An 11,596-nucleotide genomic window follows, 5' to 3' on the forward strand; every position below is an offset into this window, starting at 1 on the left:
CCGTGGCGGCTCGTGCCGGGGGATGCTAGGCGGCTCCCTGGGCTCCAGGGTGTTGCGAGGTGTGGGTGGGACTCGCGGGCAGTTCAGGGCTCGGGGTGTCCGCGAAGGTGGCGCAGCCATGGCGGCGGGGGAGAGCATGGCTCAGCGGATGGTCTGGGTGGACCTGGAGGTGAGTCAGGTCGCTCAGGGGGACAGGGGAGACGAGTGAGTTTTCTTGGGTGGGACCGAGTAGCCGAGCGTGTCCGGGGGAGAGCAGCGGTGTCTGGATCTCAGGTGTGGCAGGTAAGCGCCTCCCGGCTGCGGGCGGCGCGGGGCAGGTCGAGGGACCGGAGTCCTGCGGGTGTTGAAGACTGTGCGGGACTGTGGGGTTTCTTTTCCAAAGGGAGGTGTCATCCATATGGCTTCCCTTAACCCCCAGTTCCACCCAGATGTGGACCTCCCTAACGCGGTGGTGGGCTTCGGGTCCCTGGGGTAGGGGGTGGGCACAGCAGTTCTGCTAGACGCCACTTCCCCAGCCTTACGGGACCCTAGGTGGTTAGAGCCAGATGGGATTCCGGAGATGACTCAGCCTTACCCCACATTCCATAAAGGAGAAAACTGAGGCCCAGAGAGAGAGGATTCAGCTCGTTCAAGGTCGTGCAGTTAGTGAGGGTCGAAGCTGGACTGCAACCCAGTTCTGATCCCTTTAGGTTTTCCATACTCAGCCAAAGATTCTCCTCTCCCTTGAGCCTCACTTCTCTCGTATTTGAAACGGGGATAATAACATTGAATTGTGATGAAGATCAAGTGCTGTAATTAATATGAAAACTTTGTAAACTCTGCAGAGATGCAGTGAAGTTAGTTGTCTAACTCTTCCAAAATTGAATGCTGTCAGCACTCAATTTTGCTAACTTTGCATCTACCCCAGAGTAGGACTGGACGCCTGACATGTAGCCCGCCCTGGGTAAATGGTTGTTGAATAAATAGCCCGTATTGAGTGCCTTGAGGACTTGCCTAAGGAGCAGTATTGTCTCTTCTATCTTGGCTGTGGAATTTAAGTTAAATATGCTTGAGGGATGTCCTATTAAATAAACTTGGGTGCAGTAGGCTGTAAAGATGGTTTTGTGTGTGTATATATATATTTTGCTATATGTGTGTGTGTGTGTATATATATATATATTTTTTTTTTTGCAGATGACAGGATTGGACATTGAGAAGGACCAGATTATTGAGATGGCCTGTCTGATAACTGACTCTGATCTCAACATTTTGGCTGAAGTAGGTGATGCCTTGTAATATGGCCATACTGTCTACAGTGTTTTGGAAATCTAAAAATTGTCTCTCCCCACCCCCCTCATCTCTTTATTTAAAAAATAAAACTGATATAGATTAAGGTCCAAAATAATGTTGTGGGTCATGGTGGGCTTGGTACTAGAACCAAAGTAATCCATCTCAGAGCCTAGTATTTTTCAAGAGTTATGGCAAAAATTCGGAACTATAAATTCGATCATTTATTAAGAGCTTAGTATGTGCCAGGCACAAAAATGCTTTACATGTATTCACTCTTAATTGTTACAGCAACTATAAGGTAAGTACTGTTATACTCATTTTATGGAGAGAGAAGTGTTGGTACAGAGTTGTTGGGTAATTTGCCCAAGGCCATCTGGCTAGTTATTGGACAAGCCAAGAGTTTAACCAGGCAGTCTGAGTAAAGGGCTCCCAACCAATAAGACAGCCGACTACAGTCACGCCAGGATTGGTGACTCATGCCAAAGTTGACTTCTTTGTATCATAACCTTAGCTTTAGCTAGACTTCATATATCCAGTATCTACCGTTTCAGCCAGGGCATGTGATTCATCTAGATCATTATTAAGATTTTAGAATTTCTGTTGATACAGAGCCATGAACTCTCCTGTTGACACAAGGGGCATGATTGAGGTTTTAACATGCTGCTTTTAACTGAAACATTAAGCAAAACAAATAAAACACACCTGTTGCAGGTTGCCTTTCAGCCACTCACAAAGCATTTAATAAGTATATGACAGCATCTGATTGGTAGAGGGTGAAGGCCCTAAATAATCCTGTCATACTATCAGCTGTATTAGAGGCAGTGAGGAACTCCAGAGTAGGAGCACAGGTTTAACTAACACAGGTTTGTTAGTTTCTGCAGTGTCTGATTGATGTGTTACTGGCACTGGATACATTTCACAGATCGAACCTTAAGACTTCCACTTATTTTCTTGGTGGGGTAAGGGAGGAGGAGCCATTTTAGATAAATTGTTACTTCTGTGGATTGCCAGGCAGACATTGTGAAGTTCCTCCTGGTGTATCAGCTGAGGGAGAATCATGCTACTTTGTATTTCTCGTAGCAGCAACTACCTCTTTTTTTTTTTTCTTAAATAGACAGCCACCCCTACCCCTCCCAACATGGCAACTTTATATAAATCTTGAGTTTTCGGTTTGGTTGTTTTTTCCTGTCACTTGGAATTTTCTAGAGGTGAATAGTGAAGAGAAGTGTCTTTATTCACCAACCTTACTTACCCTTGGCTGGAGAAGAGTTTTCCCCTCAGACTGTTGATATAATGTGAAATACTGACAGTTTAATGGACCAGTTACTTGATATGTACCCTGGAGGAAATTTGGGTCTGTAGTCTCACAGCTGCAGATGAGTGTGGCATTTGTAAATAGAGCCAGTCGGATGAGGATAAGGATGTTAAAAAAAAAAAAGAAAGAAAGAAAAAAATTGCTACGGGCCTGTTGGCACTGAAGTGTCAGATCTTTGGAAAATGTTTTATTTTTGTATACAAGTCTGGGGAAGATGTTTTATGTTAGAAGAACAGACATCCCACCCCAGAAATTTTTCTGTAGGTAGCTTAGTGTGCCATACTGTGATCTAGAGTTAAGTTATATAGTCTTAAGTTGATAGACATTGGCTTTTTCCATCATAGTTTTTTTAGAATTGTGTTTTGTGATATGAGGTTTTTGGTTTTGTTAAAAAAAAAAAAAAAAAAGTGTTGCCAAAACAAGGTCCTGGGGACTTCCCTGGTGGTCCAGTGGTTAGGACTTCCTGCTTCCAGTGCAGGCTGGGGTGGTGGGGCTGTGGGTTCGATCCCTGGTCAGGGAACTAAGATCCCACATGTTGTGTAGCACAGCCAAAAAAAAATTAAAAAGTAAGAAGACAACCAATAAAAAAGGCCCTACTGAATAGCACAGGGAACTATATTCAATGTCCTGAGATAAACCAGAATGGAAAAAGGACATATGTATAACTGAATCACTCTTCTACACAGCAGAAATTAACGCCAACACTGGGAATCCACTACACTTCAAAAAAAAAAAAGTTATCAGAGCACATATTTTGCTTCTTCATGGAGATTGCCATTGCCCGTTTTCTTGTTTGGCTAAAACTCCTTGTAGCTGTCAGGCCTATTTTAGTCAAAGTCTTGCCATTCCTCTCAGTAACTGCAAACTACTTTGACCACCTCTGTAGTGATAATACGTTGGATTTAGAGCCTTTTTTTTCCCCCCCTCAGTTCAAATATTCATATCTGTAATTTCTTTTATCCTGGTAACATCCCTGTCAGGGAAAGGGGAGGGGTGGTCTGTTATCTCCATCTCCCAGAAGGAGAGACTAGGAGGTGACTTGCTTTAATGCCACAAGTTGAGCTTCTGTGTCTGCTGGAACTCTTGACTCTCAGGTGATTGTTCAGTTAACTGGAGCTGAGAATTTCAGGGTCAGGTTTTCTTTTTTATAATCTTTCAGATGCCACCAATTACTTTTTCAACTGTCAAATGTGAAAATACTGTTAAAATTAAACAGTGTAGCTTTATGCAAAACATATGTATTGTGAGCTGTTGGTTTTTTCAACAGCTATTCTTCTCTTGCCTGATCTTACTCCCCAACGTTTTTGTACTTTTGTAGTATTTTAGTATTTTGTATGCATATACAAATGTGTGCATTTCTTTTAAACAAGTGTAAGTGAACTCCTAAGCATATATATACTGTTCTGCAATTTGCTTTTTGTTTTTTACTTGGCAAGATAGGAACTGTTTATAGTCAGTGGTTGGCAAAGCCTTCTCTAAAAAAGACCAAATATTAAATATTTTAGGCTTAGATACCACATACCTCTCTGTCACGTGTTTGTGTTTTACAACCCCCTTTAAAAATGTAAAAATTGTTGTTAGCTTGCTGGCAATTAAAAGTGCCAGAAGCTGAGGCTATAGTTTGCCAACCCTTGATAGGTATCTATGTCCTTTATTAAAAAAAAATTTTAATTGGAGGATAATTGCTTTACAATGTTGTGTTGGTTTCTGCCATAGGACAGTGTTAATCAGCCCTAAGTATAGATGTGTCCCCTCCCTCTTGAACCTCCTTCCCACGCCCTGCCCCATCCCACCCCTGTAGGCTGTCACAGAGCACCAGATTGAGCTCCCTGTGTCAAGCAGCAAGTGCCCACTAGCTATCTGCTTTACATATGGTAACGGGTATTTTTCACTGCTGCTACTCTCAATTCGTCCCACCCTCTCCTTCTCCTGTTGTGTCCAGAAGTCTGTTCTCTATGTCTGTGTCTCTATTCCTGCCCTGCAAATAGATTCATCACTACCATTTTTCTAGATCCCATATGTGTGTGTTAATATACAATATTTGCGTTTTCTCTTTCTGATTTACTTTACTCTCCATAACAGGCATTAATCGGCATTTCGGTTTTCAGTTGTGTACATGTGCGTTCGTCATTTTTTTACTGTCGTAAACAATGCTGGAATGAATGAGGACCACTTTTAGAGTTAGCAAAGTGCCCTCATCTTTCTTCCTTTCTCTGGTATATATGTTTACTTCTTAAAGCAGCTTGAACTCAGAAACCAAGTGTATCCCTAGTGGTTCTGGATGATTAACAGCTTTTCCTATCCACAGGGTCCTAACCTGATTATAAAACAGCCAGATGAGTTACTGGACAGCATGTCAGACTGGTGCAAGGAGCATCATGGGAAGGTAACATTACCACATGGTAGCATTGCCGCTTTGGGGATCAGTAACAAGCTTGTTGCCCCCACATCTGAGTCCTAGACCCTTGTTGGATGGTATTTTTAGAAGGGATAGACGAAGATTGCTTGGCAAGCCTGGGAAACTGCTTGCTTGTTCACTTCATCTTTGGGATCTCCCGAGACCATCTTCTCCTGAATGTCCTCTTTTTTGCCTCTCCTGCACTCAGTCTGTCTTGAGTGCATTGCGGATTATCAAGTGTTGCTCAAGTCAGTCTTTGGGATAAGGTTAGATATCAACTTTCAGAGAAAGGAGAACGCTGCTTTCCTGTTACTGGTTGTTTCTTCCCAGAGGTTGTATCCTTGGACCTTGAGCACCATGTTTTCTGACCATGGGGAAATGCTGTTAACTATCAGGAACATAACTTATTTGACTTGGATTCTTTAAAAAAAAAAAATCACTGCAAAGATGGCAGTTTCAGTTTGAACTTGAGCTCTGTAAATGGTCCGTCTCTGATTATATATGCCCTCTTTAGAAGTGGAGTTTCATATCTGGATGCCTTTGAAAACTGACTTCGTGTGTCTTGGTGGGGCTGGGGATTCTCTCTTGCAGTCTGGTCTAACCAAAGCAGTGAAGGAGAGTACGATGACACTGCAGCAGGCAGAGTATGAATTTCTCTCCTTTGTACGACAGCAGACTCCTCCAGGGCTCTGTCCACTTGCAGGTAAAATCCAGTCCTATGTCTGCCTTGTAGATAGTCTTCCATCATAGCGGTTCAAGAGACTGTGGTTCCAGAAAGATCCACCCAGATCGTCATGTCTTCTACTTACCCTGATTTGGATTATGCCTCTTACTTTTGTGCTCAAATTGCCTTGTATAATTTATACATGAATATCAGGGAAAATGCCCTGAAACCTGACATGAGCTCTGGGATACCCAAATTAGCTCAATAACATTTTCCCACATATTTTTATTATGGGAAAATTTTAAATATACAGGAAAGTTGGATATAGTTGTTAACCTTGTGCCATATTTATCTGTCTTATTTTTGTGGACATGTGAAAGTAAATTTCAAGCATCATGACACTTAATTCCTAAATAATTCACCCAGCATTTCCTAAGAATAAGGTCCAAGAGATCGTTGTTATATTTAAGTAACCACAAGATCCTTGTCACATTTAAGGTGATTAAAAATAATTCAGTAACATAGTGTGATATTGAGTCCATAGCTAAAATGTCTGTTTTTCAACCAGGATTTAGTCAAGACTCATGCATTTCGTTTGGTTATTCTGCCTCTTTAGTCTCTTAATCAAAAATGTATACCTGTCTTTTCCCCTTGTGACACTGACTTTTTAAAGGAATAGGCCAGTTCTGCTAGTATTTTGAAACAACTGTCATTGTCAAAGGGAGGTTAATGTCCTGTGCTGGTGTATTTGTATTTGTAAATGTAAACTGGTATAGTTACTAACACTTTTCTGAAATATTCATAAAAAGTTTTGACCTTAAGAACTAGAGCATGTATTCTATAAAATTTCCCCCTAGCCAATGCAGTCTATTTTAAAGTTCTTATTAAAAATTTAGTGTTTTTTTAAAATATAAATTACTGTGTGGAAACATGAATGTGGATATGATTAAAACTGAAATGTGAATAAAGGCTTATCTACTTATATGATTCAGTTAAATTTTTAGTGTTAGTGGTGTGGATTTTATGATACTGGGAGAAAATTTGCACATCTGGTATTAGCTTTAAAAGTAACAGATTTGAGCATTATTTTAAGTATGTAGAATGGTAGATTCATCCTTTTGTCTGTAGAGTGCCATTTACAAATTGATTTGGAGCTAAACTGAGACTAAATATGCTGAAATCTGCACTTGTAATCTAATCCGATACACTCAAACCTAATTTAGAAGTTTTGAGATGCTTTTACACGTTGTTTGAATTTATATAAAAAAATCATCTCCAATTAAATACAGTTTATGAATTTTTATGTCCTCTTGTGTACCACTAGAAATACACAGATAACATATGCTTCGTGTCTTTCTAGGAAATTCAGTTCATGCAGATAAGAAGTTTCTTGACAAATACATGCCCCAGTTCATGAAACATCTTCATTATAGAATAATTGATGTGAGCACTGTTAAAGAGCTGTGCAGGTAAGGGCTATATTTAGGATCCATTCAGTTGCCTCATTTAGCATGTTTTACTTTAGAGTTTGTGCAGAGTAATTGAATAGAGCTGTAGAACTAACGGGGCCAGTTGGGTGTATAACTTCCTCATCCTATTCTTGCTTGAACTGGTGAGTCCTGGGGAAAGAACATCAAAAATCTTCCATATAAATTTCATTAATCCATAAAATTTATTGAACACCCATCCCTGTGTTGCATGTTGGCCAATGTGCTAGGGACATAAAGCCCTTAAATGCTTAGAGTCTAGCGAACTGACAGATAACGTTAAAAAAAAAAAAAATCCCCCTGGGACGTGTACTGTGTGATGACATCAGTCAGGGAAAAGTGTGTGTAGAATTTTGCGGGCATGAGAGAAGGAGCACCCAACTGCAAGAGTGAGGAAGGTGGGGATTTAGTGGGAACTTCACATAGAAAATGGCTTTCAAGTTGAGATTTAAAGAAGAGTGGGCGTTTTCCAGGTATTTAAGGTGAGGAGAGAGCATTCCAGAGAATGGGCAGAGGTTCGGAGATACAGGGTACAGGAAGGTAAGGGTGATATGATGAGATAATTCTGATTAAAACGTGGTAAGAAAAGAGGGAGAAAGACTCTCACCATCTTGGAGAGAGAAGGAGCTAGGGAAATGGCAGTGATAGGATGAGATAATTCTGATTAGAACGTGGCAAGAAAAGAGGGAGAAAGACTTGTACCATCTTGGAGGGAGGGAGCTAGGGAAATGGCAGTGGGTGGCAGAAGCTGTGTGGATGTAGCGTGTTGGAGAAGATCAGTAGCAGGGCCTTGAGTGCTTGAATGGGGGTGTGAAGACAGGGAGGAGGTATAAAGTGTTTCTAGTTTGGGCAGCTTGGTGGGTGATGGAACTGTTCAAAGACAAAGGGGGTCGTAAGAGGAGGAGGAGATTTGGCTGTTGGGGGAAGGGAGGTGTTGAGGATGGTGAGTGACCCTGTGTGTGTGGGGTTGGAAATGTCTGGTGGATTTTAGGTGGAGTTGTCCTGGATACCCGTGACAGAAGTGAGGGAGAGGACAAGGCTGGAGTTCACAGATTTGGGAATCTTACATAGTGATGATCTTGCCCGAAAAGAATCTATAGAATGAAGAGAGGTGAAGGAGGGAGATGGAGTCCCAGACAAGGTGGCAACTCCACAGTCAGAACCCAAAAGCCTTTTTCAGTGTTATTACATTACTTGAAGGACGTAATTATTCAGTGCATTTGAGACAGTTTCCTTTGAGAGTTCCATTTTTGCTGTATATAGACGCTGGTATCCTGAAGAATACGAATTTGCACCAAAGAAGGCTGCTTCTCACAGGTAAGTTTGGGTCCTTTTAAGTGCTTGGTCATCTGACATGTACATAACCCCCAAATTCCTGACTGTTTGAAATAATGTCACTTATCCCTTGGGGGAAAAGTAAAGGACAACTACATAAAGATAACTTTCTTTTGCTAAGATTACAGGAATTCTGGTCAGTTTCTAACATTTCACTTGTGAGATAATGTATGGTCTTACCATCTCTATTTCTGTTTTGAAACTTGTGGATAACTTGGTCTGGAACGTATGTGAAATGGTATAATTTTTCTAGTAGTGAGCAGTATTTTCTTCCCAGCAAGCATATGGGCTTGTAACTATTTAAAATTTGAGCACTTTGTGTACAGTTGTACAAGGCAGTTAGCCTGATTTTGACACTTCTTAGTTTTTCAGATTGTTTTCTTATTGTGTCTGCAACCTTAGGCCCAAGTACACAGGGAATTTAAAGATCTTGTGTATCTAGAGTCCTCTTTTACTTGTTGGTGTTGTGGCCTTTCAGGAAGGACATAAGACGTGATGGGAGATGTAGCAGCTGGCTTCTAAGGGCAGCGTTTGTTTCCTCCGTGTACTGAGTCCCTACTGTGTGCCAGGCACGGTTCTAGCCAAACAGGAAGACCAAGTCCTTGCTTTAAAGAGCCTGGCATTCTGATGGTGTTTTTTTATTGGGCTTTCATGGACCACAGCACAATAATACAGGTCTGGAACAGTTGGGGCTCAAGGTGTTTTGGATTTCAGAATTTTTCAGGCTTTAGAAAGGGAGTAAGAGCCCTAACGAGGTCTGGGGAAGCATTCATCTTCAAACACGTGGCTGTTGCTACAGTAAAATGTACAGATATTCACACCACGTGGCATAACCAGTGACTGTAAATAGCCTCACATCAAGTGGGTCAGGATTTGCCACAAAGTGGGCTGTAGAAGGACTTGGGGTTTTCAGCTCTTTTTAAATTTCATTATGGTGGCTAAGATGTAGTGTCCCTTGATTTAACCAGAGGCTGTATTTTTGACAGCTTCAGCTCTCCTCCATATGCCTAAGACCTGGAAAGAAAGCAAAACTGTTGCCCTAATCAGGAAAATAACTCATAAAACTCTTGCACTAAAGTCCGTGCAGTTTGATCTCAAGAAGCGGCCCTCAGCCCATCTTCAAAGCAAATTGATTTACCTGCCCGCTGTTGTAATAATGTTGAGTACCTGATTTCTCAGACTGCAACACAGGAGAAACAGCATGCTAGAGAAGAAAGAAGGCTGTTAGATGAAGCAGGCAGCCCCTAATGATAGTATAGATCGCCTCGACAGAGGAGGGAGGTCCTCTGTGGTTAGATGCTGTCTGATTGTGGATGTTTATTATGATGGCTGAGTCACCAGTTACGTTTGAGTACATGAAAGTATTTTGTGCAGGACATCATTAAGTATCGCTCACTGTCTCCCAAACTATATGCCACGTGCTGGGAATCCCACAAGTGTGGTCGATTTAAGTTTTAGAAATATCGTATCTACCATACAACCTCCTCTGGGGAATTAAAAATTCACACCAGTACATTAAATACTTTAAAAAAACTTCAAAAGAGGGAATGTTGAATCTAGTTTTCCCTAAATTATTTGACCCTGGAACTACCCCCCGCCCCCGGCAGAACACTTCACTGCTTTATGGAGCAGTTTGGGAAACCTTTATCTGTTAAATTGTAGATGCCTTTTTTTGGAAGTCAAACAGTTTTTTAAAAAAACAAGCACTTAAATTTGTTTTACTGAAGCGTTCCTCTCCTTGTTGATATCAGATAGTTGCATTTACAGTAGTACCCACTGTTCTTAAGTTATTTATAAAAAGTTATACCTTTGAAGAATGGTGATCATCTCCTCTGATTTTCGGACATTTCAACTCAGCGTGGTGTGTTTGCTTGTAGGGCACTTGATGACATTAGCGAAAGCATCAAAGAACTTCAGTTTTACCGAAATAACATCTTCAAGAAAAAAACAGATGAGAAGAAGAGGAAAATTATAGAAAATGGGGAAAATGAGAAGACTGTGAGTTGATGCCGGTTCTCGTGCCGCCACCACGCGGCTCTCTGGAAGCAGCTTCTGGTGGTTTTTTCTTTTCCCCTGGGCTCACGCTGTTTGCTTGGCCGATCACCTTCCTTCAGTTAACTTGCATCTCCAGATTTTTCAAGCAGACAGCACCTGAAAATTATTTTTCTCCTAACATGCTGTTTTCATTTATGACACAGCAACTCCTTTCTAAGTACCAGGTCACGTCCACCCCTTGGTACATACCTGTATTTGCTTTTAGACATTTCTTTTGTTTAAAAAAAAAAAAAAATAAAGCTAGTTCTATTGAAATGCAATCCTTTTTGTACTATCAATTCTTTAGTAGTTGGATTGGAAAATGATGTGTCTTGTTTTTCTTTTTTTCCTTTTTCAGGTGGTGTGCCTAATGCTTACATTCTCATAGTGCCATTTGGAGTGAACTAAGTTTCAGTTGTGTTCAGTAGGAAGTGAACTTACTCTGTCTTGCTTTACAAGTTAATAATAGAATAATTGGAGATAGATTCAGAGAAGCAAATTGGGCCTATGATTAGTGATAGTTACCGAACTAACAGAGCTCTAGAATAGCTACTCTTTACTATATTCAAGGGTTACTGAATAGATAATATGTGCAAGGAAGCCACAGTGCAAAGTTGGTAGAATGTTAATAACTGGCTGCCCTAGGTATAATGGTCAGAAAATATTTGAGGAGGGATTTCAGTTTGAATATCTTAACTCCTAAGTTTGTGTGTTTTAGAGTTCAGTAGTAAGGTGAGTCCTCAGTCAGAGGGCACGTTAGAGTCATCTGTCTGTACATCAAATCTCCTTCAGACTGATGCCCCATGAAAGAAGGAGTCAGAATTGGGAAGGCCCACAGCTACCCTCCCTCTCCTAGAGGACATTGGACTAGAAGCCTTTTGTGGTGATCTTAGATTTCATCCTAACTCGATTACATGACCATTATATGAACATAGAGGTATGATCCTCATGTGAGAGTTACAGAGAGTTACAGGACTATAGATTGGAATTGATTATCTCATAATTTCACTAAGTTATTTTACCTTATACAACAACCTATGAGTGGAGAGAGGCTTTAGTGGAACTTTTGCTAAATGAGGAAATGAAGGCTCGGG

At 41.0% G+C, this 11,596-nt stretch overlaps 1 protein-coding gene across 1 annotated transcript; it reads left to right on the forward strand.

Annotated features, from left to right (window-relative positions):
* Positions 1-6: 6 nt before the first annotated feature.
* On the forward strand, positions 7-10,783 carry REXO2 (RNA exonuclease 2). The gene is made up of 7 exons (XM_010830365.1): positions 7-169; positions 1,174-1,257; positions 4,893-4,970; positions 5,574-5,685; positions 7,007-7,115; positions 8,397-8,450; positions 10,346-10,783. Exons 1-7 carry the CDS (start codon positions 23-25, stop codon positions 10,473-10,475), a joined length of 714 nt encoding a protein of 237 aa, XP_010828667.1. The 5' UTR covers positions 7-22; the 3' UTR covers positions 10,476-10,783.
* Positions 10,784-11,596: the final 813 nt, after the last annotated feature.

This window comes from Bison bison, unplaced genomic scaffold (assembly GCF_000754665.1).
Source record: "Bison bison bison isolate TAMUID 2011002044 unplaced genomic scaffold, Bison_UMD1.0 scf7180017864518, whole genome shotgun sequence".
Taxonomy (NCBI): domain Eukaryota; kingdom Metazoa; phylum Chordata; class Mammalia; order Artiodactyla; family Bovidae; genus Bison; species Bison bison.

Coding starts and splice junctions, on each gene's coding strand:
- REXO2 (XM_010830365.1), top strand. CDS start 23: ATGCTAGGCGGCTCCCTGGGCTCCAGGGTGTTGCGAGGTGTGGGTGGG. Junction 1,258..4,892: donor ATCTCAACATTTTGGCTGAA/GTAGGTGATGCC, acceptor TCCTATCCACAG/GGTCCTAACCTGATTATAAA. Junction 7,116..8,396: donor ACTGTTAAAGAGCTGTGCAG/GTAAGGGCTATA, acceptor TGCTGTATATAG/ACGCTGGTATCCTGAAGAAT.